This window comes from Cinclus cinclus, chromosome 8 (genome assembly GCF_963662255.1).
Source record: "Cinclus cinclus chromosome 8, bCinCin1.1, whole genome shotgun sequence".
Taxonomy (NCBI): domain Eukaryota; kingdom Metazoa; phylum Chordata; class Aves; order Passeriformes; family Cinclidae; genus Cinclus; species Cinclus cinclus.
Genome location: NC_085053.1, coordinates 1,535,562 through 1,561,745, shown reverse-complemented (window position 1 = coordinate 1,561,745; position 26,184 = coordinate 1,535,562). Strand labels below are relative to the sequence as shown.

Here is a 26,184-nt window from a genome sequence, read left to right as displayed (position 1 = left end):
GGTGGAAAAGTGTATTAGTGACACTTTCTAAGGAGATAAAACTTGTGTAGGTCTTGTTCAAGAGTGAATTGTACTGAGATCTACCCAAGAACTCATTAAAGATTTGAAGGGCTTCTTTTCTTGTAGGCCATAGAGCCGTAGTGGAGGTACATGAAAAACAAGCTTGGAGTCTCTCAAGTTTTCCTGCCATTTTCAGCCTGCTTGGCAGCAATCTGCTTGAGGATGAACCTTGCTGCAAGTGGCTCTTGGAGGGAAGGGAAATCCTGATTTGAGAGGCTATTTTAGATGCTTAGATTGGACAGAGACCTCTTGGCTACCCAAGTGTTACCAGAGGTTCTCCAAGCTTGTTTTTGTGTCACATTAAACTGATAGTGCTGAAGTTCTTTAGAGTTCTTAATACTGGGATAAATGGCTGAAACTGTTACTTGTTTTGTTGTTGTTTTTGTAAATAAAACTGGGCTAAATATGTTGGCCCCAGAGTTGAAAGTATAAGGCCATCAAGAAGAAATTGTTGATGTTTACTATTTGTAAACATCATGTCAGAGAAGTGAAGTCAGGCTGTTTAATTGTAATTCCATTTTTTTTATTTGTGTGCAACCTTCTCTGTACAGAACCACATCCAAACCCCATGTATTCAGTAATTGCACAGTATTTTGGAGTGTCCTTTTAAAATGATAGGATTCCTTGAGAATGGGTTACAAAAAGCATTAAAGGCTTTATTGGGTTCCAAGTACTTTTGACTCCAGTATCCTCTGTTTCTTTGCTTGAAACTGGCATTCTCTCTCTGTAGTTGATTTAAATTTGTCTTTTTTCTGAAGATCACAAAGTAGTTTTTCAAATCTTAGTATCTCGCTGGAGATTATGCTTAGGTTTGGCAGTTGTGGGCAGTTTCTTCAGTTCTAGAATCTAAATATGCCAGACTTAGAGCTGAAATGAAAACTTTGTCTGAATTTTTTAATGCCACATTTTTGTGAGCAGTGAAATTATTTTTTTTAATTACTAACATTGATTTGGGAGCATCTGCCTCTAAAACCAATGGAATATGTGGTAAAAAAATTATTATTTTTTTTCTTTTTAGTAGTTGTATTTGATTTCAGAATTTACCAGAACCACATTGTTCAGTGTCCCAGAAACAAAGCTATTCTTAGAAAAGTGAAGTTATGGCTGGATACAAATAACAGATTTGTACATGGTGGTTTTTACCCTTTGACTACTTTCAGTGTGCTTAAAATAGTGTATGAAAATTGTTTCTGGACTGGTTTCTTGGTTTCTGTTTTGAGAGAGGTGCTAATGTGTCCCAGTTAGGAATAAACTTTCATGTAGTATTTTTTGTGATGTTTCCCACTTCACAGATGGGCATTTGAGGCACTGAGATTTCAAATCCTCAGCTGCTTTGAGTCTTGAATGCTGCTCTTTGCTTCAAGTCATTCCAGTGCATCTTCCTCCAAATTTGGCCAAAACAGAGCCCTTGGAGTAGAGGTGACAGGGACTAGATGTCCTTGCTGTGCTGAATAGGAATTGTGAGAATTATTCCAGTATTTTAAATATTTTAAGACTTAAAAAATCCCGTACAGGTTACCTGTTCTGAGTGCTTGTAGGCTAAAGGGGTGTGGGGTAGGGGGGTTAAGATGGAAGGTATCAAACTGTATTAAAGCTAACTGTAATATTGCTGAAGAAGTTCCTTGACATGTTACATTAGAAATCAGACCTTTTTTGTCTAGCTTGGGGTTTAAAAATGCAGTGTATAAAATATGGATTGAGAGAGTTTGTCATCCGGAATGAGAAGAATTTAGGAGTTATTAAATGTTTTGTACTTCTTACCAGACACTTTTCTAAAGGGACCTCAAAATACGTAATATTTTTACCTTGTTCAAGTAAAACTTTTTTTCTGAAGCAGAGGGGACATCTTTTTGGGGCTGCAGTTGGCCATAATGGAACACTATGCAGAGTTTACAGGCATAATAAATGGTATCATTAAATTCAAAACAAATCATAGAGGTGAGTTCTGAAATGATCAGGAGAGCTAGGAATTTAGTGGAAAAGGCCTGTGTGATGCATGTGGGGTTTTGTTTGCTGGGGTTTTGTAATTAAAACTCTGGTTTTTGCAGTGTGGAATCCACTGCATTCCGTTTGTTCTTCTGCCAGCTCTAAATGGCTAAGAGGGTACGAGTGTTAAATGTGCTTAACAAAGACCAGGATATTTAGAATTTGTGGCAGCTACTTTGTGTGCTATTTTCTGTACACAAGCTTCTGAGTTCTTGTAGGATCTAAATAAGTCAGCCAGTTGGAGTCTGAAAAAGTAGTCTGGTACAGAAATTAGTAATAATTTTTACCCTAAAATTTTCAAGCCACAGTGAAGTTTAGTTAACTTATTTAATGATACTGCAGAGCAGCTGAAAGGTAAATTTTTTTGCTCCAGAATTTTGGGAGCATTGTGCTCTCTGCGGTTGTGAATAATATAACTGTAATCATTCAGAATGAACAGCTGACTTACATAAATTTCTTAATGGTGCAGTGAGCCCTGCCAAGTGCCATTATGGCTTGTGCTGTTCCTGTCCTTCTGTTGGCTGTCACAATGCTTGCTTAGCTTGGGAAGTGCTTCTGACATCTTGTATGTGTTTTCAGAGGTGCACGGAGCCTTAAACCTGTTGCACAACAGCACTTCACTTGTAAGAATTTAACTAATAATAACAAAATACAGAAATGTAGGGCAGCTTGGCAATCACTTGAGGAGGAAAGTGTTGTATACACAAGTTAGATGTGTCCCATGTAGAAACACTCAGGTGGCTCTACACAGTTATTCCAGTGCTCAAGTGTGGGAATGTTGCATACCTAGCTGAAGTTTGGATGAAAAGGCAGAGTTCTTGGAGCTAGATAGTTTCACACAGCTCAAAATTCTGCAGCTAACTCTTCCTACCTGTTGTCAGATGGCACTGAGTGCTTGTTTAATGCGTGACCCCGCAGGACGTTTGTTGAAGGCCACATAGGCTCTTCAGAGGGAGGATTTGTCATCCCTGGCTGGAGTACCTGGTCTAAGGTCTAATTTTGCAAGATTACCTTCTTTGGCAACCAGTATCAGGTCTAAACAGACTTAAATGTATTTATTATATGTTGTTGAATATATGTGTCTGCATAACTGAAATGATTTATTTTGTGCAAGTCAGATTACCATGGAATGTGCGGTTTTAATCCTTGTAAAACATTCAGTTTATTTTTCTGTGTAGTATGAGTTGGAAAAAAACTTGTTAAACAGTATGAATTTTAATGGTGTAAAAGGCATAGAGCTCACCTGTAATGAGCAGACTGATTTTTGTAAATTAAATATAAAAAGGTGGATTTGGGGAATGTGTTCTGTCCTCTGTTCTTGAAGCTGTCAAACATTCTAGAAGGAAGAGTTGTTGCAATTAATGTCTACCCAAGTATTAAGTCTGTGTTACCCTGTCAAGTGTTATGATTAAGATTTTCCGTGTTTCATCTCTACCAGAGGTGCAGGCTTTGGAAAATATGACAAAATATTATCTTAAAGCACCCTCAAACTGCTTTCTGCTCTGTCTGTATCTCTTGGGGCATTGTTGCTGTTGAGAATTTCGGGGGTAAAAAATGACCCAAGTCATCTTTTTCTGTTTTGTTTACCAGTTTCTAGATCATTCACCATTGTGAAGCTACTTCTTGTTTTCAAACTCCTTAGCTGGGATGAGTCTTGGGCCAAAAGTTGAAACTGTGGATGAGTAGTTCACACTTGGAAGAACGTGTGAACGTAGTGATTGTAGTGTATGACTTGATACAGTTAAAGCATCACCTGAAAGCTGGTTTGCCCCTCTGTGCTTCTGGCAGTTATGGCCCAGTACCTTCTCTGATGCTCCAGGATGATTGTGGTGGACTCTTTATCAGAAATACATGATCTAGACTCCAGCCACAGACTTGGCTGCTAGGCTATCCCTCATCTATCTTAAAAAGCTACACTGAGGCAGCAAGGTTTCACTGGAAGCCAAAGCTCACTACTCAGATATCTTCACAGGAAAAAACCTACCCAGTCTGATACATGAATTTAGGCAGTCTTATATTTGGAGTTATCAGCTGAGCAGATTTCAAGCAACCATTCACTCCCCAGGCTGCCCCAATACTTTCAATTCAACCTGTTGAGCTTTGCCCATCAGTATTATTCATGGCCAGACTCCTGCTTTCAGCCTGTCTGGAGACCTGAATCCAGGCAGATGCGTTCATCAGGCTGAGTCTAGATCAGACATGAGGCTCTGCACTGGCTTTTTCTTCTGTAAGGAGACTGAGTTTACCATAAGGCATTCAGTAAAATGTCTGTGAAAGAACCTGGCACATTCTTCCCCTTCCATTCTTCTGTTCCTCTCTGTTCCCAGCTTTGTATTTCTGATCAAGAGTCCACCACAGTCATCCTGGAGCATCAGAGAAGGTACTGGGCAGTAACTGCCAGGAGCACAGGGTGGCAAACCAGCTTTCAGGTGAGCCCATAACTGTATCCAGTCATACACTGCAATCACTCTGCTCACACATCCTTTCAAGTGCAAGAGCTCATACAGTTTAAATTTTTAGCCCAAGTCTGTTCTCCTCAGTGGGCTGGGTTCACCCTGCTCCTGTCCCACATTTCGTATTTTTGGATGACACATAGAAAGACTGTTGGTGTAACACTTGCTGTTGAAATAGCCAAATGCTGACTAATCTGGGAGTTGCTGTCTTGTTCTGAGGGGAGAATATATTTCTTGGCCGTATATGTGGCCCCCTGCAAGGCTGGAGATTGTACCCTTTGCAGCAGTCTACATGGGCTGTAATAGAAAAGCTTCTGGTCCAAGTTACACTGAAGCTGGACGGTCCCAAGGTTATTTGCTATCTTAATTTCTTTTCAATCACAGCTTGTAAATTGAGGTAGAAGGCAGAGGAGGATGGAAATGTTACCATACCTATATAAATGAAATTTCCACGGTCTTTTGACATTGCTGAATGTCTGTCATGATCAAGTGCTTTGTTCTTGAGGCTGCTTGTCCTTGCAGACTCTTCTTAATCCATGAGTACGTTGCATGGCAGTAGAGTTCCCTTTGAAGATCTGCAGCTCTGAGTTTGACATGGGAGTTTGATCACTGAAGGGCTTGAGCATGATGTCTTGTTTCTTGCTGCCTATTTTTAGAATGAAACACAAGTCTTTGAGCATATATAACTTCTGGAATTCATGTAGAAATAGATAAAATACTCCTGTTGTAAAGAGGGTAGCAGGACTGTTGAATGTGAAGAGAAATCAACTTGTATAATAATGTTCTCTTTGTGCGAATGCTCACTTGTGTTCCTGCCTGCTGTTGAGCAGCAACTCTGCAAGTTCTTTCCAAGAACTTCTAGAGAAGTATCATAGTTAATTACTGGGTTCTCTTTCTCAAGGTCTGTTATTCTGGGGGAAGCAGGGAAGAGAGAAATGGCCTGCTGCACCAGCCCTGTAATTTACTGCTGCAGGAAGAAGAGTGGAACTCCTGCTTTTAGGAATTCTCATACTCCCCATCTGAGCATACAGTGTTCTGGTTTTGAGAAACGAAAAATTCTTACTCTCTGTATTTAGTCACTGTCTGCTGTGTTCATGATGGTTTTAACTGGGGAAAAAGGAAGCAAGTTCCAGAAATGCTGTACTGCAGTAACTGTTAATTGTGTCTCAGTACTTGACTTCGGGAGCGGGTGAGGTCATTGAGCTTCCCCAGTGGGGAAAGAGCTGCTGGTGGAAATTCTGTGTGTTTGTGGGGTTTGGGACTGGGGTTTTATTATTCATTTTCTGGTGAAATCATGGATGGTATTTACCACTTTAACAGTGTTTGATGCTAATTAAATGCTGAACCTCCTGATTTTGTGACATTCATATTGAAGAGACAGAAAGACTTCAAAATTCCCGGTGTTACGTAAGGATAAGGTTTCTGGAGTTAATGCATTCCTTGGCATCCTGCAGAATGCTTAAATGAAACAATGCTAATGGTGTTAAATATGCTGTCCACTTCTGCCCTGTGAACTCTGACTTAAGTCTTGGCTCCTCTTCAGATTGCTTTACTTTTCTGTTGTTTTTCTTTACAGGCAGATTTTGAGGAGTGAACGGGAGGTACCAGACTCGATGAGTTTCCAGCGAAATGTCGGAAAAGTCAGGCCAGAGTACAAAAGCAAAGGATGGAAAAACAAAGTATGCAACACTCAGTCTGTTTAATACTTACAAGGGAAAGTCACTGGAAACTCAGAAAACCACAGGTGAGTAAGCTCTCTTTAGAGTTGCATTATTTCAGTTTCATCATTACTGCAGTGCTAATTAAGAGTGCAGAGTATATGAGCACTTGAACCACAGCGTGGTTTTTCATAACTGCTTGGTGTAGCAGTGAAGTGGAGGGATTGTGGAAGGCAGCATTCATTAAAGTTTCTGCTTAGCTGTAAACAGGAGTGTCAGTTCAGAGACACAGTGTTTGCAGTCTCGTAGGAAGCAGAATGTGGGTAAATAAAGCTGTGCCATTCCCCAGCTGTGCATTTTACTGCATTAACATTTGCCATGCTGGAAATGTTTAATTAAGGAAAAGGCAATGCTCACTTCCAGCTCAGCGACTTTGATGTTTGGACAACAACTGAATAAAACTTACACTGATATCTCAAATAAAGAGACTGTGAGCCTGCTTTTTCATGAGTCATTAAATGGAGAGCCAGGGAGAAATTATGTACTGAAGGTTTTGAACTTTACTTGACAAAGTAGCCTAAATTGTGTGTAAAAGAGAAAAAGTGCTCAAGCTTGTTGAAGCTTGCAGCAATATTATTTTTAAAGGTTGAAACTGAGCTGTTTGTTATGATACAGCTTACCCAGGGCAGTAACTTGTGCTTGTTCCCTGAGTTGGTTACTTGGTAGGTTGAAAGTCCTGTGGGGTGCATTAGCTTCCTACTTGTGGTCTGGAGTAAATACAATTTGTAGGAATGTTTTTGCAAGGGCAGCATCTGCCAGCTGAAATTTGCAGCACAAAAGAAATGGGCTGGATCCATAGCAGTATTCCTGGACTCATCAATGTGCATTAAGCTCCAGAAGAGCAAGAGACTAATGCTTGACATTAACATCATATTGGAAGCTGCTTCTTTAGCTTTGTCACTGAATGTTGTGTATAAAGGTGGGGCCTTTTTAATCTCTGGAACAGGCTAACCATAATGACTCACTACTCAGGAAGTACTCAGGTTTTCCCAAACCAAGTGTTTTCAATTCCCTTTTTAAAATATTAAGTTCTGAAGCCTTTTAGATTTTTAATTCTTAACACTCTTAAATTTTTCTGACTTTCTTACAAAACATTTTTATGTAGCTCTGCCTAAACAGTTGTTAACTTCCACTTTTTGTTCTGGCACGCAGTTGCTGCACGCCATGGATTGCAGAGTCTTGGAAAAGTTGCTATTTCCAGGAGGATGCCTCCCCCAGCTAATCTGCCCAGCCTCAAAGCAGAGAACAAAGGCAACGACCCCAATGTGAACATTGTGCCTAAAGATGGCACAGGATGGGCTTCAAAACAAGAACAGCACGAAGAAGAGAAGTAAGTGAGCGCTGAGCTTGGCCTGATTGGCTGGGCCATTTCTCTCAGGTTTGTCCAAAACTTGGTATTTGCAGGACCTGGAAGAAATTGGCTACACTGGAGTGCCCTCAGCATAGCTAACAGAGAGGAAATAGCACAACTGTTAATTTCTGTGAGGAACAATCTTGCTAATAGAGGAATAATTTAAAAAAAAAAATAAACCTCCTCACATATAAGTTGAAAAATGGTCTGTTTATAAATTCCATGTGAGGGGAAGAATATTTCTTTGGACATGTAGGTTTTGATGTCTGCTGACAGGAAATACTATAGCACATTTTTGTAAGGTCAGTGTCATCTCCTTAAATAAAATTCTCTTGGAACCCCAAGGAACGCAGCAGGAAAATCAGAGAATAGCTTGCAAGTTCATGAGAGCATGCAAAAATCTGCTTAATCATGTTTGTGCTGATGTATGGCAGAGAAAAATAAAAATTCTTGGTTTGCATATGTTTGTTTAAATCTGCTGTATTTTCCTAATGGTTCTTAATGTTTGCACTTTAATTTTTGTTGTTAGAATGCCATAAATTCTACAGACTTATGAAATTTTTTAATCTTAAGCTCTACACTGTTGTTCCAGACTCCTCCAATACCTGATACAAACAAGACAGAAGTTGTGGCAGTGTTGATGCACGGTTGTGTACCTTATATGATGCAAATTTCTCATGCTCAGTGCAGTTTCATGTGCTAGGTTTGTTTCACATTTGTACAGCTAAAGAAAATAGAATGAAAGGATCCTAGAATATGCTGAGTTGGAAGAAACCCATCAGGGTCATTCAGTCCAACTCCTGGCCCTGCACAGGAAGAAGCTAAAGAGAAACTTTACAGTTTCTAACTGGAAAGTATTTTAAAGCAGTTATTTTTTTGCCATGTAAATTTAAAATAGGATGTGATCTCAGTGCATAAGTAGAAGCAAGGTTTAAGTGTTAATTATTTTCATACAAATTGTTCTGAGAAACACTGGAATTTAGGGACAGTGGTTGTATGTTCCTAGTGCATGTGAAAGCAAAGGATGAGGCTTAAAGGTTTCCTTCCCCATCTTTCTCTCCCTTTATTTTTCTTTGTATACATTCCAACATTTAAATACCAGTTTTTGACATCTCTCTAAAAAATTACTCGACTTCAGAAATATCATGTTGTGTTTAGCCTTTTATTTTAAACTTCTGAAACGACAGATTCACAATTTTATGCCCTGTGTTTGCTTTGGTACTTTAGCAACATCTCCCTGTACTTCAAGGTCACTTACACTTTGCCCTGTTAAATCTGTGTTGAGCTGGTAGCTTTTTTGACTAAAACAGGCCTTTCCATGGCCTTGTGTCAGAAGATAGCAGTAGTTGATGTTCTGTTTGCAAACAAATAAGTAGCTGTCCCTTAGCTGCAGCTGGAAGTTGGTTTTTTTTGTATGTATTACTTTGATAAAGGCCTCAGAGTCCACATACATACAAGTAAAACCTGTGGGGGAGAGATTTGTTCCCAGGAACAGGTGTGTATGTCCAAGCCATGAGGAAATTCTCCTAAATTTGGACTATCTGCTGTGTTTGCACAGATCTTAAGATGATTTGATTACTGCCCTATTTGTGATGTTTCAGTGTGCTTGAAATGCTGCTGTTTACATGTGAAGTGTTTTATTGTTCCTCTCAAAAGTGTTGCAGATAAAGGTTACAGCTTGATAACAGCTCGCTTTAGTTTAATGCTTTTTGTCTCCTATCACTGCATTGGAGTTCACACGAATGTGTTGTTTCCTGTAGTTATGAAAATTATTTTATTGCTTTCTCAAGTTGTCACTCATTCTGTGGGTATTGCCTCAGTCTCTTTCCTGGATAGTGCAGGCTGTTGTGTATTGATTTGATTAATTCATCTGAGTTCTTTCCCTCATCCGTATTTGCAATACAATGCTTGGATAACTAAAATTCTAAATGGGCTTGTGTTTGAAACAAAAATGCAAGGAATAGTTTCTTTAACAGTCTTGTTCCTTGTTTTGCTTGTGTCACAAAAATATAGCCATGTAAGTCATAAATTCCCCAAAGGCTGCTTAGAAAATGTGCAGCTGTAAGAAAATGCAAGTGAAAAACAGGAAAAATATGAGAACTGGGGTTTTTTTCTAGGTTGTGATACCTTCTTGGAACATGAAAATTGCATTCAGTTATCCCTATGAGAAGCTTGTGTGTTTCTGCCTAGCTGTGATCTTTGGGTTGGTCACTGCAGAACCCAAATGGAACTGATTTCTAAGTGGTAGCCCTCAGAAATTTAGGATCACTTTTGGGATCTACTTGGAGCACTTACAGTTGTTTCTTGTCAGTTAAATGATGTGATACCACACTGCTTCTCTTTTCAGTGGTGTAATAAAGTGATTTTAGACTATAGGATTTGCCCCATAGTTCCTGTTTTATCAAAAGTTCCTACTAAGGAGCTGGAGGGTTAGGCTTAATTGGTTTTACACACTAATGCTTTAAGTTACCTGAATATGCAGGTTTCAGAAATAGCCTTTATTGAAAGAAGTTGAACAATACAACTGAATCTGCAGACTAGAAAGGACTTATTTACACTGGAGTTTATACACTGGGCAAAAAGAGTGCCTGTGCCCCTTCATTGTTGATATGGTGAGACTGGGATAATGTCTTAGGACTTAAGGTTCTGGGTTCCATGTTCATGGTACCCATAGAGTTTTTCACTATGTCTTTAGCTTTCCTTATCTGTTCCTTTTATTTGGTAGTTCCTGACATGTATTTACCTTCTTTCTCTCAGTTCATGGTGGTCTTGAAGTATTTTCTTCTGTTAACTCCCAAGGCAAGAGAACATTAATCAAAATCATTGCTTTTGATGGCTGTACATGGATTGTTTTTTTGATTGTCCAATACACTTCTTTGGAAGCTGTAATTCAGTTCATGCCTGGCTGCATTTTCTGTCCAGCCATTTTCATTCATTCCTCTCCTCTTTGGGAAATGGAATCTTGAAATAATTAGCTAATTTATTCCATTTTTTAACTGTTACTATAACAACTTATTTTATGTAAGAAAACGCCTTTTCTGAGGAAAAGTTTTCTGAGAAAAATTGGTTCCTCAGCTGCACAGCTCCCTTATTTTACTCCTTGTTTGCAGTAGCCATCCTGACATTCTGTGCTCATCCTCTTATATTCACAAGCTTTTCCTTTAATTCCAGACAGCCAGACGTGCCGCAGACACAGCCAAAACCTGCTGTTCCTGCTCCTCCAGAAGCAGCTCCTGTTGCCAAATCCTGGGCCAACACCAAGCCAGGGGGGCAAGATGGTGAGTGCTGCTCAGGTTCTGCACTGGACACCAGGCTGGGTCTGTGCTGGGAGAAACCCCCACACTCAGCAGTCCCTTAAGACTTGGCATGGCCAGCTGGGACTGGGGAAGGTTGTGGAAGCAACATTCCAGGCTGGGAAATGAGCCCATCCCCAGTCACTGGATTTATCCAGCAGGTCTGCCTGACTTTTACAAGGCTGGTGTAGTCACCTGTTTTGAATTGACAGGGAGGTGGTGGTGGCACCATAAAATTTTCTATGTGGCTGTGGTGAAGAGGGCAAATCACAGTCAGTTCTTAGAATGCAAACAATTTTGGCATGGGAAGCGAGAGCTGTAAACAGTTGGTGGTCATTCTGATCATGGTTTTGGATCTTTTTGTGCAAAATGTGTATAGATGTGCTTCTGTTTAAACCTGTGAAACAGCAATAGTTTTGCCTTCATTTTATAAATTCCTTGGTTATTTTACTATCAAAGTGATAGTGTTTAAGTAGTTATCTTTCTGGGAAAAACATTAAAGGTGTGTTTTGAGGGTTATTTAACATAATTGGATGAAAGGATGGAAAATTGTTTCCATCAGTGTGACTCTTAGCTTGAGTGTTTTCATTATAGATGTAAGATCAGAACTAAGTCTTGGACAAATTTTTTTAAATGCTTGTAGAGTGAGAGTTAACTTAAAATTCCTCTGTCTCCATTATTTATCATAATGGAGACAGAGGAATGTGTTTCATTCCTTAAGTTTGAGACCTGTGAGTTTTCCATGGCTATAAAATGGAATTTAGGCTTCCTGGTTGAAGAACTGAGCTATTTTCTGAATAGACACCTTAAAATAATAAAATACTGATAGCATGGAGGTAATTTTGTAGATATTATATGGAATTTAACATCACATATCTAATGATTTGGGCTCTTTTTTGCACTAAGAATTAGAAGTGGCAATTCTAGATTCTCTATTTCCTGCTGCTTAATATTCCATGTTTTGCTGTCAAATATAGAAACTTTTCTTCTTTAAGCTTTTGTAGGATTTCTGTGGAATGAAAAAAGAATTAACACTGATGCAGAGTGATCTGCATGGCAGCCTTCCTGCAGAAGCTGATAAGATCATCTCCATGACACAGGAAATAGTGATTTGGCTCAGTAGCTTGAAAATGCATTTAGCTAATTATTTCATAGTTGCCATGGCAGCTCGTGTGCCAAGCCCAGATGGCACCCTCATTTCATTCAATTAATGCAGCACTGGGTTTGCTGTTTCAAGAAGCAGCACTGGATGTGAATTGACAGCAGCTGCTTGCTGTCCTGGGTTGGAAACCCAGGGTCCACCTGTTGTGCTCCTGCTTTCCTGAGCTTGCAGTTGGCTCTCAGAACTTGCAGTTCCTCCAGCTGCCTTCTGCTCTTGTTAAATTTGAGTGGGGCAGGGCTAAACCTTTCTGTGATCCTCTTGGTGCCCATGGAGAAGGGAAAGACAAGATGCAACAGTAGCATTATGTGCTTCAGCTAAAAGTTGGAGTAAATTACTGCCAAAATATTTTTGAATTTTTTAACTTCTTTCTGAACTGCTGGCTGCCAGTCTGGCTTTTTCAGGTCTGTAGCTTAAACATAGTCAAGGAGATCTCTGGTGCTGTTAACTTTGCCATTAAAATGTTGTTGATAACTGTGTAGGGTAGAGCAGAAAGCATTTTTCAGGATCGATAATGAATGTTGGATGCCACAGGATCTCAGCAGGGGCTCCCTTGCCTGGCAGGTCATCTGGTTAGTGGGACTGGTTTTCTTTCCCATTGAGCAAGTCGTTGGATGTATCTTAGGAACAGCAACAGTCCAGTGTCCTTTAGGAAAAGAAACAAATTAATGTGGTCTGTAGTATGTGAAATCAGAGTGAAAATTGAAAGAGTTCAAGGAAATTTGTAGACATGGGGATAAATGCTGGTATTTGCTGACATGCCTTTACAGAGCAGAGAGTGAGGAATCTATCCTGCATTTAACTGTTTAAAAAAATGTAAAAGCCCACTGGGGTCCCTGAATTTTATCTTTGTGAATGATTCTTTCAGAGATTGGAGAGACCAGAAGTTCTTCTGGTTGTTAAAAAAAGCCCATCGTTGGGATGGGGGGATTTTGGACACCATATATTCAGATCCTTGTTTGTGAGTTTGCCCCCTCCCATAATCCATGTAGCCTAATACCATGTCCCTTACAGCAGTCAGTAGTAGACACTGATAGAGGAACAGGCTGTTATTCAGGCTGTTGGAATAGAAATCCCCACTTGCTCAGATTATTGGTGATTTGGCATGGGAATGCTGCTGATTTAATAGATCACTATACATTGTGTGTATGGAAAGGAAATTGGTGCAAAGCAGATGCCAACAAAACCTTCTGACAAGGAAGACAACCTATATATGTGGCTTCCATACCATGTACAACAAAAGTCTTAAATTCCAGTCTTGAGTATAATGTCAAGGATTTTAAAAATCAAAGATTGTTGTTCTGATATTTTTCTCATAATGTAAAAGCCATGGCCTTTTAAAGTCCTGGAGATTTCTTACTAGAACAGTAATTAAGCATAAGTGTGTTTGCAATTACATAGCTGCCCATTCTTGACTAAGGAAATCTTTGTCTGGAAGGAATGGGGAAAAGTGCTCACAGAGCTGAGGAACTCCAGGTACTCCCTGGGTTAAGTCTTGTTCCATTGTTCATTGTTGCTCTCTAGTACTTCTGGATTTTTCTCAGGCTCAACAGTTGTGATAGTTGGTCTAGTAAATTTTAATAGCTTTGGTAGCAAATGTGAGCCCTTTACATTGCCAGTAAATGACTGTGGCTTTAACATTTGAATGTTTAACATTCTTCTTTTAAAGCTTTAAGGTTCACTTCTAAATGATGTTCAGGCTTCTGTTGCTTTCTAAACTGTTTTGACAAGGTGTGACTCTGTGAATCTCTTGCTGTGCAGGTCCACCTATTCCAATCAATAGTTATTTCCAGCAAGAATTCCCCAGTCTGCCAGCAGCTGGGGATCAGGAGAAGTCAGGCAAAGATAAGGATGGAGCTGAAGATGGATCAGGAGCCAACCTGCGACCACAGAGTAAGTGTGAGCTACAAATTGTTATGAAATTGGATTGGTTTGTGTGGAACTTATTGCTTGTACCCTGGACAAAAGAAACTGAAGAATAGGTTGTTTCAATCAGCACGCTCCTACACAGAAGAAATGTATATTTGGGGTTTTATGCTGTTTTTCTGTGTTTTGGTGTGTGGAAAATAGTGTTTAATCCTATCACTTCCCATTTTCCCAGTCTACTCAGTACTGTAGTTGTACTCTGAGGAGCATTTGTTAGTTGAACAATACTGACGTTTTCTTACTTTGGCTGCTGATGTCACAGCAGGTGAGATACCTCTCTAAAGAGCTCCTAGAATTAACTGATTACATGAATGGTGATCAGGGCTGGCCTTAAGTGCTTAGTACTTGTAAGAGTGGAGCCTGAAAGTTCTTGAAGAGGAAGTTCAGTCTACAGGATGCCAGAAGAGGGGGTTGTGCCTTGAAAAGTGTTGGCATCTTCAGCTCCTGGATGCAGTGCTCTGACCAGCTGGATCTGTTTCAGCAGTGAGGGATTAGATCTGGTGAAAACAGCCATAACAAGTGCTGGGTTTACCTCTCTCAGGAAATAAATGTGTATTTCTTCCCCAGATACATTTAATGGAAGGTATTTGGGATTGTGCTTGTTACCAGAAGAAAACAAGATTACTTTCTCCCTCAAAAGTTGGGTTTTGATGCTGGCACTGTCTTGTGCTGGTAATAGGCACTTCAGAGGGCTTGAGCTCTCAGGGAATCTGTAACTTCTTTCCTTGATTTGTTTGTCAGGTTCTGCAGACCAAGGCCATGTGCCTGCTTATGTCTTCTCTTGATTTTGAGCTAAAGAATAAATTTGCAGAAAATGGGAGAGATGTCCAGCACCAAATGAGAGCAGCTACGTGTCTGTTCAGCCTCCTGCAGGCAGTTACAGTTTTGGTCAGCACTGTACATGCTATATTAAGCCCTTCTTTCCTGTCTGACAGCAGAAAGCTAAATGAACTTGGCAAGCAGTCCCCCTTTAGCAGCTGTGCTTCCCAGCACAGATAAGTGCAAGGACTGTAATGGATACTCGGGAGCAGAGTTTAACACTGCCTAAAGGGTTTGTGTCCCTAAAGGAACATTATTTACAGCGTGTCTCTGAATTTTTGTTGGTCTCCATTTATGTGAGCACTGCTGCTAAGTTCACTGTGGTGGGGTTTTTTGTCTTAACCTGTGCTCTGCAGGCAGAAACTCCTAAAAGAATGGAGTGCTTGGCACAAATGAGAAGTTGTGAAAATCCCTGACTTTTCCTGGACAATTTGCTAGACACTGACAGCAGAAGTACAGCCCTTATCACTTCTGTTCCATCCTTATCAGGCGGAGATGCAAACCTGACTATACCTGTCTGTAGTTGGACATATACTTGTGCTTTACCTTTCTTTCTGAGCTTCTTGAGAATTTCGTGGTAGGCCTTTGCTGCTTAGGAACCTTGGATCTTTGCCTTGACAATATCTTCACACTGAGTCAACAGTGGCCCACTTAGCACAGCTAAATCTGTTTTCTTTCTCGGGCTGTAATCAGTATCCTTCCTAAATTGCACTGTTTTGGAAGGTAGAATAGGACAACTAGAGCAGTCCGTAAATTTAGCTCTGGACCTTCAGGAACACAGCTGGACCTAGGGCAGAAGAGGATCGGGAAGCAGTGGCCACTGATTGTTTCAGTAGCAGGTAGGAACATGTGTCTGCTCTGTCACCAAGGACTGCATGGGAACAACATGTTCTTCACCATCCCTGGCTGGAAATCTGCAGTTTAAAGTCTATTCCTGGCTTTTCTTGTGCTGATTCTGTCCATGCAGATGCTACTAGTTGGAGGGATGGGGCTAATAAGAACAACTCTCCTGGTTCTCCAGCAGATCAGGAAGCTAAGGCTCTGGGACAAGAGGATGGCAGCACTACACCAGCAGAACAAAACGATGGCCAGAAGGCAGGAGACAAGAGGGATGTGCGGTTGCCACAGGTCCCTCAGCCCAAGCTGAATGGCCAGCAGCAGCCACCCATCTCATCCCAGTACAGAGCAATGATGCCTCCTTATGTGAGTGATGCTTGCATGAATGGTTTTTAAGGAGTAGGGATAGTTTTTGGGTTTTTTAGTGGGATTTTCTTATGCCCCTTTCTGTCCCCTCCGTGGAATTCTTAACAGTTCTTCTGGAAGGGCAGGGTTGAAAGCCAGCATCTTACAGGGTATGGCTACCTGTTGCTACATGGAGTTTGAACTTGTCAGGAGTTGATTAACACTTCCACTCACTTCCCCTTGGGTACTTGATATCACCCACTTGTGATTTTAAGCAAACTGTCTTGAGTGAAAAGTCTCATTTTATTTCCATTACTTTCCTTGATGGTCTCAGTGCAGTGATACTTTTTAATGAATGGCTCCTGTTTTTAATCCCTTTTTAGATGTTTAATCAGTATCCCAGAATGGCATATCCTCCCTCCATGCAAGGTCCAACGAGATTTCCTAATTCGGAGCCTAGCAGGTAAGAAACCTACAAGTGATGGTGGTTTTTGTCTGGGTATGGACTCTGTAACTTTATTTTAAAAAGAAATCATTTGCACTAACTATTTCCATGGTGATTATAACCTGCATAAGGACTGACACTGGTCATTCTCCCAAGTTTTGCTTTTGTGGAACAGTGCCGTGGAGTGTCTGGAGTTTGAGAGCTCAGTTGCAAAACTTGAAGCAGTTCTGCATATTACAGAGATTTTGATTGATTGTGAAGCACAGGAGTCACTTGCAAGAACATCTTTGAAATTTAAACCAGTATGTTGCCCATAAAAGGACTTTTCCATTGTTGCAGCGAAAGTAGTCAATTCCTAGTTCTCAACTTCGATGCTTTCCAATTAAAGTTGAGCTCTGATGTACTTTGAAACTAATTTTCCACTTTTCAGTGTGTTTTTCCATGGTGGAGGATAGCTGTGCACATGCAAGGGTAATTATTTGAATTCTGGTAGATGCACATGTGGATGAGAGTTCTCTGTGCTTGAAACAACACTGCTGTATATTTCAGACAGCAGTCATACAAGTTGACCTTTTCTTTGTCACTTGTGCATAAGTAGTTTTTGTTTCTTTTGTTTCTCTCATTTTTTAGGGGCCCAAGGGGAAGAGGCCCGCCCTCATGGTGCTCAGAACCTATTGAACGCCCATCCATTCTTAGTGCTAGTGAGCTCAAAGAGCTTGATAAATTTGATAATCTAGATGCTGAGGCTGATGAAGGCTGGGCAGGTAAGAGCATCAGATTAATGGTCTTTTATTTGTATGCTGAATGTTTCTGAGAGATTAACTGAATATTTGTTTATGCATCAGGTGCTCAGAGTGAAGTGGATTACACTGAGCAGTTGAATTTCAGTGATGATGATGAACAAGGAAGCAGTCAGAAAGAAAAGGAAAGTGGGTGAGTTGGTGTTGCCAGTTAGATGTGAAATGTCACTTAACTAGATTTTGGAAAGATTGAATTAAATAAGTGCAAGTACTCATTCCAGTGGCACTAATTCCAGTAATTTAATACTGTGTTCAATTGTATAAACTACCTGTTGACTCCAGTCAGTTGGGTGTGGAGTAGAAATTATCCTAAGAAGCACTGAGGCTAGGAGATAAATCACCGAATACCTGTGTGGAGTATGCATTCTGTTTTTCTTATTTCTTTGCACAATAGTGATGAACAAACACCATCAAAAGATTCCCAGAGTCCTGATGGCCAGAAGGAAACAGAAGAACAGACAAATGCCAAGTCTGCCACCCAGGTTTCCACAGCAGCAGCCAAAGGGCCTTACAGCAAAAGCTCTCAGCTTGATCAGGTTTGTGTGCTCTTCTCTTCAGCTCCTGTGGCAACAGCCTTGTCAGGAGAGCTCTGACTCAGGTGTCTTTCCAAACTGTCAGGTCAATTAAGGTCATGAACATGAAGGAAGGCATTAGCTGCTGAAAACATTATCTGAGCTGTGCTAACTGATCAGGTTCTGCTCAGACAAGTTAGCTGCCTCTGGTCATGGTACAAAAATAGCATGGCTTTATGTAGTGTGTCCTGCCCCACATCCCTGAGGGGTGAGAGCTCCTGCATCAGGCACTGGTGCTCAGCTGACAGGCTCAGTACTCTTGTCTGTCCATCCCTGGAACTGAATGAAGCCATTCTGGTGTGTATCAGGTTTTCCAGTGGATAAATAGCCCACCCATTTATCATGGGTGTGAGGATGTGGGGATTTTTTTCCTATCATGGTCCACTTTCTGCAGTGCAGCTTAGCTGTAATGTGAGTTCACTTCTCATGCTAATGGATATGATACAGACCATGTAGAATTTATCGGCTCAGCCATTTTTGGTTTTCTCTAGTAGAGGAATATTGCCATCCACCTCAATTTATGCCTGCTGCAGCCCTATTTCCACCCCCCACCCAGGAAAAGCTACTGTTTGTTGTGCAAATTTCCCAGAAATACTTTCTTGTGACACCAGTAATAAGGAAGATAGGAGATCTGGGATTGGTTTTACTTGCACTTCCTCTCTCTGTTAAGGATCACACTGTTCTTTAAGGCTTGATGCTACATTAAATCTAAGGAGAAATGGTGCAGGAACATAAATTGTTCAGCTCTCAGCAGGTAAAAGTGAAAATGTTTCTGCCCTTGTTTCACATGGAGATTTGTGTTGGATGCAGATGCCTTATTAGGTGTAGTATCTTAATGCAGTAGAAAACAGTAAATAAAATTTTTCAGCTTGGCTGTGGTTAGAAGCTTGCTTAAACCTGGTACTGTATTTTACCCAACAGGATCGAGGTCCACCACAGCCTTCTATACATGAAAGAGGTGGCCCTGCTCCTCCTCCAAAATCTATTCTGCCACCGGTAAGAAAGATTAGAATTGCCCTTACTTCCTTGAGTTAAATTCTTTAATGCTCTGATGGAGGGATTGAGATGAAGAAAGGTAAAACTTGGCTTCACATAATGATAAACCTTTCCTTTAACACATAAAATGATCATAGTTGCTGGGGCTGGCGGGAATGGGGCCCCAGCCCAGCCACGCTGCAGCTGTGTAGAGCTGCCCCATCTTGTAAGTGCCATGTGAAATGCACAAGAATTTTGAGAGCTTTTAGTTACCCAGCCCTACTTGGGAGCTGGAGGAGACAGGAGCATGGGAACAGGGCTGGAGGGACGGCTGCCAGGACAGTGAGGAGATGAAGTCGCAAATGAAATGTGAACTCAAATCTCTCATCCTGAGCTACCTTGAAATTCCTTGGCTCCTTGAGGGGCTTTTGTCTGAGATTTAGAGCAGCCTGTAACCAAATCTAAAATATTTTTGTGATCTTTGCTGTCACTTTACCTTAATGGTGATGGGGAGGAGACCTGACATGAGCCCAAGTGATTCTCTGCCTCTCCTTTCCTAGCTCAGGTTGTGAGAGTCTCAACCAGATCAGGAAGGTGGGGGCTGGCTTTTTCTTCCAAGTCTTGCTTTTTAAAGGTGCCATGCAGATAAACGTGTGTTGACAAATAGTTAAAATGTAGTATTTCAGCTGGCTGCTTATGTGTAACACGTGTTCAACTTGACTGATTTTCTCCTTGCAGCACCCTCCTCCCCCTGATCGCCAGATGGGGAGGCAGGGACCCTTTCCCCCTAAACCAGTACCAGATGAAGATGAAATCTGGAAGCAGAGGAGAAGGCAGCAGTCAGAGATCTCGGCTGCAGTGGAGCGAGCCCGTAAGCGGCGAGAAGAGGAAGAGAGGAGAATGGAAGAGCAGCGAAAAGCAGCCTGCGCTGAAAAACTCAAACGGTTAAACGAGAAATTTGGCTGCGTGACAAAACCCTCCCGGGAAGACCCTCTGAAAGAGAGAGAGAGGGAGAGGGAAAGAGAAAGGGAGAGAGAACGGGAGCGGGAGAGGGAAAAGGAGAGGGAGCGGGAGAGGGAGCAAGAAAAAGAGAGGGAGAAGGAAAAGGAGAAAGAGAGGGAAAAGGAGAAGGAAAAGGAAAAAGAAGAAAAAGAAAAATTGGAGAAGGTGAAAGAACAAGAAGTGGAGAAAGAGAAAGAAAAAGAGGTGGAGAAAGAAGAGAAGGAGAATGAGAAAGAGAAGGAAGAGAAACCAGCACATGAGGTTCCTGAGCCTGTAGAACCTGTGGCAACACCTGTAGTAGAAAAACAAGACAGTGAAACCAAGAATAACAAAGAAGAAAAAGGTATGCTTGCACACAAGTAGGAGTTGTCCTTCTTAAAGCTGAGTCACAGAGCATAGCTGTTGTCTAGAAGTCTCATTTATGTACCTAATTAACCTAGTGCATCTAGCCCAATTATTTTCCTGGCGCGTTACAGCTGATAACTGTCCTTTGAGCTAAGCCTGTTTGCCCAGCTCATCAAAATATTAGGGAAAAAATGACTTCTGTGGTTTAGGCTGGATTTCGAGGAATACAGAAAGAAAAGCAGATTTTATTTTCTTCCTAAAGAAGGGTCAGCCACCCACATTGCTTAAAAAGCATTGCAAATTATTTTAGCTTTTCTGTTCTTTCAGCAAGCCTAGAGAAGTAGACACAAAGGGCACCTATTCAAATGTGGTGTATTTTTTGTACTGAAACTTGAGTATCACGAGAAAACTGATAGACTATGCTCAATAAGATTATATTATATTTAAATGGATAAAATTGATTGTAAAACCAAACCTTAGTTCATGAAAAACGTTGATCCAAATGCGATACGGTGTCATTGATCCAGCACTTCTTAAATCACATAATAGTTGCAACCTAAATGCCAGTGGTTGATTTCCCAATGTATTTAAGCTTAAAAAAGACAGAGGTGTATTAACAACAGTTGTTCTAGTTTTGAGGGCTTGTCCTTGACTTTTTGTGCCTTTGCTGCTTTTGGAAACTGAGACTGTGAAGTTAAAGAAGACAGGCATTTTAGAACATTCTTAGGCTGACATTGTGGTAAAATTGAGAGTTTTAAGATTGACTGTTGTCTCACATAGGTGGGGTTTTTGTTGGTTTATTTCAGAAGATCAACCAGTCTTTACTCGACAAGACAGTGGTCGGAATGAGAAAGAAGTTTCACAGGTGACTCATGAGAATGAGCCAGACTCAGGATCTCAGCCTCGTCCTGCTGTTTCCTCAGGCTATTCTAAGCAGTTCCAGAAGTCATTACCACCAAGATTTCAGAGGCAGCAGGTAACAAGCCACTTTGTTGAAAGGAGGCTCATTTAAAGAATGCTGTATTCTGCCTCATTCTGAAGAAGGTGACCATAGGAGTTTCAGAAATCCTGAGTTTTTGGTTTCCAGCTTTTAGAAAATGTTATTGGCAGGAATTTCTCTGCCTGAAACACTTGTTGTCACTTGCAAGGTCTATAAGTGAGCAGAAGGCAAGAGAGGCTTTAAAGCTGGCCCACACTGGCATTGCCCTGGACTTGGCTGTGGAATGTGAAGTCTGATGATTATTTCTGCAGTTTTTCCTAAAAGGCTGTGACACTCACAGTTGAACTTGGGTCCTGTTGTCTGAGGAGCACTTTGCATTAATGACATACACAAAGTATAGGTTCAGCTGTGTCTCAGCTGCACACCACTTAAGCTGTTGCTGTTGTAAATTGTCCAGTCTGCTTTTGTCCCTTTGCTCCTAGCTCATACTGATGCATGTTTGCAATTAACTTCCAAAATATTTGCTGTCCTGGAGAATAATTGTGCTTGTTGTTTCCAAGGGTTATTAGAGCTGTGCTCAAGTCTTCATCTTATCAAAAAGTCCTGTAATACTGTTTTTTGATCTGCAGGAGCAAATGAAACAGCAGCAGTGGCAGCAACAGCAGCAAGGTGTCCTTCCACAGTCTGCTCCCTCGCAGCCTTCCAGCGGCCCTGTCCCACCACCCCAGCACAGACCCCTTTACCAGCCCATGCAGCCCCATCCCCAGCATTTGGCTTCCATGGGCTTTGACCCCCGCTGGCTCATGATGCAGTCCTACATGGACCCACGGATGATGTCAGGAAGACCTGCCATGGATATGCCTCCTATTCATCCAGGTAAACATGGAAATGGTTTTTTGGCTGTTGAATTTACTTGGTTTTGAAATAAAAATCAAATCTTTAACCATGCTTTCTTTAGTGAATGGGTGGGTTTTTAAGAAGAAGTCTACATTATTTTATTGTTTGGGACAAAATAGATTGTAGTCATAGGTGACTAAAATTGTAGTCCTATAAGAATGTATACCTTGGATTATAAAGTAAAATCCCAGCTGTCACACTGCAGGCATGTGAGTGACAGTTAAGATGATTGAGAATGTCAACATAAGCCTTCCTTTGTTACAGACAGAAAGGTTGAACTGAGTGTATTTACCATTTGTTTCATTACGTCTTGGCACTACATTGCTTCCTAAAAAATCCCATGAAACTTTGCTATTTTTATATTATATATTAACAGCCCCAGAGTCTTAATAAATTTGTGGTTTCAGATGCTTGACCCTTAAAAGTCCTTTTTAATTTGTGGAATAGCCATCTGATTTGCAGTTAGGAAAGCTCTTGGGTGTAAATAGTACAAATCTGTCATGTAATGTAATGGAGATACCTGCCCAAATAAAGAGCAAGGGAAAGGGTATCCTCAGTGGGTGCAAGGAGCGAATGGAGGAAATAGCAGACTAAACAAAGATAGTGAAAACGACAGAATTTCACTGAAATGGCACAAAGGAAAAAGCTGGAATAATAGAGTATAAAAAACTGCCTGTGCATACAGTCACCTTGCCTTTTGCCATTCAGATGTTACAGGAGAAACTCCATCCGTGAGTTTATGGGTCCACAGGCCTGGTTCTTCCCATTGTAGTGAAAGAAGACAGCTTTTTCCTTTGGTTGGGACAGGGGATACAAGTGTTGAATGTGACTTAGCCAATCTGAGGTCAGCTAACAAAATAGACATTTGGTTTCAGCACAGACAGTCAAAGGGAGGGAGATTGGAGGAGAGAGAATAGCATTCCTTGGTACCTCCTGACAGGCTTTGTTTGCATTGAGGTCGGTTTCTTCGCTAATGTTAAATTTCTTTCAATTGCTGAACTTCACTCTGCTACAGGAATTATGCCTCCCAAACCACTGATGAGAAGAGAGCAGCTGGAGGGCTCAGCAGCTGGGTCAGATTCATTTGAGCACATGGCTCGCTCTACAAGGGAGCACAGCGTGCCTCTGTCAGAGCCACGCATGATGTGGGGCTCAGACCCCTACCCCCACACAGAGTCTCAGCAGTCCACTTCTCCTCCCAAGGTCTTAGAAGAGCCTGATGATTTGAGGTAAGCCTGAGTTGTGCCACTCTTGAAGCCATGCAGGTTGTAAAATGCAGTTTTGACTGACTGGGTTGTAGCTTAACAAAAAATTCGAAAGGAGGAGTTGTGGCTGGGGGATGTAGAGTGCTTGGTGCTGCTGCTGTACCAAACAGAAGACGTGCCTGCTCTGTAGACAATTAGACAATTTACTCCTTGTTTAGCATCATTAGCCTGGATGAATGATGACTGCCAGAATATTTTTAATGTGCAGTTCTGTAGAACATTCCTACAGTGCTCTTTGTTCTCCCCATTTTAGAGAACTTTTGTCCGATGTGTACTTAACACACCACTTTTGAAACAAATACAAGTGGTATTAAGCAAAAGTCCCTTTCTAGCTTTTACTCCATGGTGAGTGGTCAGGATTTTTCTCTGCTTCTTAGAAGTGTTCAGAAATTCTTTTTGCTCTGCTGCCAGCTGGATAACAATTGGTGGCTCCATTAAAAATTATTTCCTATTACTTCCTAGTGCCAACATTGATCCTTAATAGAAAGTTACTTGATTTGAGTAATTGTGTATGAATAAACTCTCCCTCCACGTGCTAATACTCTTAATTGCTTTCTGCTTAGGTCTGAGGCGCACTTGGAGCAAGAACGAGTTGCTGTCCCTGCCAGTGCTTATCCTGTAGAGCACAACCAGTTGGACTCTCATCCAAAGACAGAATTTTTCAGAGAATCAGGAGAGGTAGAGGTACAGAAGTTTCCAAGCAGGCCTTTGGAAGATGCACAACCTCTCCAAACTGACACCCCTAACACAGCAGTTAATTTTGAAGGAGTGAGTGAGAAGGTCACACGTAGTTCTCCAGAAGAATTGGTGCCTGTAGGGGAAAGTCACTCTTCATTGAAGAGAAGCATTTCCCATGCTTCAAGTCACTCTCTAAAATCAGAAGACCAGAGGAGTGAAACAGCAGCAAATATCCCTAAATTAAGTAGCAGACCAATTGAGACAAAGGAGACAATTGAGAGACTTGAGATTAAACCGAAAAAAGAAATTCTGATCACTAATAGAACATCAGAAGGACCAAAGCCTGAGAAAACATTCAAACCTAAGTCTGAAACAAGATGGGGTCCTAGGCCAGGTTACAGCAGGCGAGATGAAGGCGGCGACAGACCAGTGAGAAGATCGGGTCCTATTAAGAAACCTGTGCTTAGGGATATGAAGGAAGAGCGTGAGCAGAGAGAAGAGCGCGAGCAGAGAAAGGAGAAGGAAGGAGAAAAGACAGCTAGTGAAAAACCATGCAAGCCTGAAAAAAGTGACAAAAAGGAAGCACCTCAAGTGCCTCTGGCTCAGGCTGAGCCAGAGAGATCAGCCTCCAGCAGCGCTCCCCTGGCAAAGAAGATAACCCAGGATGCTGCCCCAGCACCAGCAAGCCAGGAGAGCAGTCAGCCCGAGGCAGCAGCTAAAGCTGTGGTGCAGCCCCCTGCCCCTGCAGTCCAGCAGCAGCTCCCAGCTGCCCAGCCAGCCACTGGCCAGCTGCCCCCGGCCATCCCGCAGCCACCGGCTGCCCCGCTGGCCGCTCAGCCCCCGCCCCACACGCAGCCCCCCGCTCCTGCCAGCAAGGAGGACAAGCAGGCTGAGAAGGTGGTGAGCAAGGAGGTGGTAGAGAAACCACGCCTGGAAACCAGGCCAGTGAAAAGAGAGCCTGGCTTACCACCTAGGACATACTGGAAAGAGGCCAGGGATAGGGACTGGTTCCCAGATCAGGGCTACAGAGGCAGAGGTCGTGGCGAGTATTACTCTAGGGGCCGTAGCTACAGGGGTTCTTATGGGGGACGTGGTCGGGGCAGTAGAGGCCATAATAGAGAGTACCCACACTACAGAGATCCTAAGCCTAGATCAGAGCATGTGCCTTCAGGGCCTGTTAGGCAAAGAGAAGAGAGCGAAACTCGTAGTGAGAGTTCTGACTTTGAAGTAATCCCAAAACGGCGGCGCCAGCACGGCTCGGAGACGGATTCTGACAGTGAAGTGCACGAGAGCGCAAGTGACACCCTGCTCTCGGACAAAGACAGCATCATCAAGGGCAAGCACCCGAAAAGAGAAGAAAGAGCTGATGGCAAGAAGCCTCCAAAGCCCCTGTCGTTCAAACCTGAGAACAGTATCAGAGTAGACAACAGATCCCTAGAAAAAACATACATCAGAGATTATGAGAACAAGCCCAAACCAGGATTTCTTCCTAAAGGAGAGCCTTCTAGACGAGGCAGAGGGGGAATGTACAGACGTGGGGGCAGGGATCCCGGGGGACGTCCTCCACGCCCATCCACAATAAGGAGACCGGCCTACAGGGACAACCAATGGAACCCCAGGCAAACAGAGATCATTAAACCAGAAGATGGGGAGCCTCCAAGAAGAAATGAGCATTATGGTCCTATACCAATTGATAAAAGACCTCCAAAATTTGAGAGAAAGTTTGATCCAAACAGAGAGAGGCCACGAAGACAGAGGCCTGCCCGGCCTCCAAGGCAGGATAAGCCACCACGCTTCAGGCGCCTAAAGGAGAGAGAGGCTGCATCCAAGATCAGTGAGGTGGTGACCAGCTCCACGACGAGTGCCACAGTCAATAATGCAGTTAATGAGCCCTCCAACCCTGCTCTGGATGTGTCAGGAAGTAAGACGCCAGACTTGTCCAACCAGAATTCTTCAGACCAGGCAAATGAAGAGTGGGAAACAGCCTCGGAAAGCAGTGACTTCAATGAGAGGCGGGAAAGGGATGAGAAGAAAACAGCAGATGCAGCAGCACAGGTTGCTGCGAAGGCAGGAGAAAATGCTGGAGCTCCAAAAAGGGAAATAGCCAAGAGAAGCTTCTCTAGTCAGCGGCCTGGAATAGACCGTCAGAACCGACGTGGCAACAACGGGCCAGCCAAGCCAGGGAGGAATTTCTCAGGGCCCCGGAGTGAAAGGCGGAGTGGTCCTCCTCCCAGAAGTGGAAAAAGAGGGTGAGTACCCAACCTTTGTGAGGAAGCACATAAGGTGATGGTCTTCTGTTCTCTTGTGGCTTAAAACCA

At 42.1% G+C, this 26,184-nt stretch overlaps 1 protein-coding gene across 8 annotated transcripts in view; it reads left to right on the top strand.

Moving 5' to 3' along the window:
• The first annotated feature begins 6,075 nt into the window (after nt 1-6,075).
• PRRC2C (proline rich coiled-coil 2C) overlaps nt 6,076-26,184 on the top strand; it is a 53,418-nt gene continuing 33,309 nt past the window's right edge. For 7 of the 8 annotated variants that reach the window (XR_009933383.1, XM_062497610.1, XM_062497607.1 and 4 more), the window contains exons 1-15: nt 6,076-6,243; nt 7,370-7,547; nt 10,740-10,846; nt 13,782-13,913; nt 15,733-15,968; nt 16,331-16,410; nt 17,023-17,156; nt 17,238-17,325; nt 17,587-17,728; nt 18,686-18,760; nt 19,478-20,084; nt 20,893-21,062; nt 21,656-21,902; nt 22,939-23,152; nt 23,752-26,115. Coding sequence is in view for 7 of the 8 variants with exons in the window: in XM_062497610.1 (XP_062353594.1) it covers nt 6,129-6,243; nt 7,370-7,547; nt 10,740-10,846; nt 13,782-13,913; nt 15,733-15,968; nt 16,331-16,410; nt 17,023-17,156; nt 17,238-17,325; nt 17,587-17,728; nt 18,686-18,760; nt 19,478-20,084; nt 20,893-21,062; nt 21,656-21,902; nt 22,939-23,152; nt 23,752-26,115 (4,889 nt within the window). In the remaining variant the exon portion in view is untranslated. The remainder of the gene's footprint in view (nt 6,244-7,369; nt 7,548-10,739; nt 10,847-13,781; nt 13,914-15,732; nt 15,969-16,330; nt 16,411-17,022; nt 17,157-17,237; nt 17,326-17,586; nt 17,729-18,685; nt 18,761-19,477; nt 20,085-20,892; nt 21,063-21,655; nt 21,903-22,938; nt 23,153-23,751; nt 26,116-26,184) is intronic. The other variant, XM_062497611.1, reaches the window with a different exon arrangement.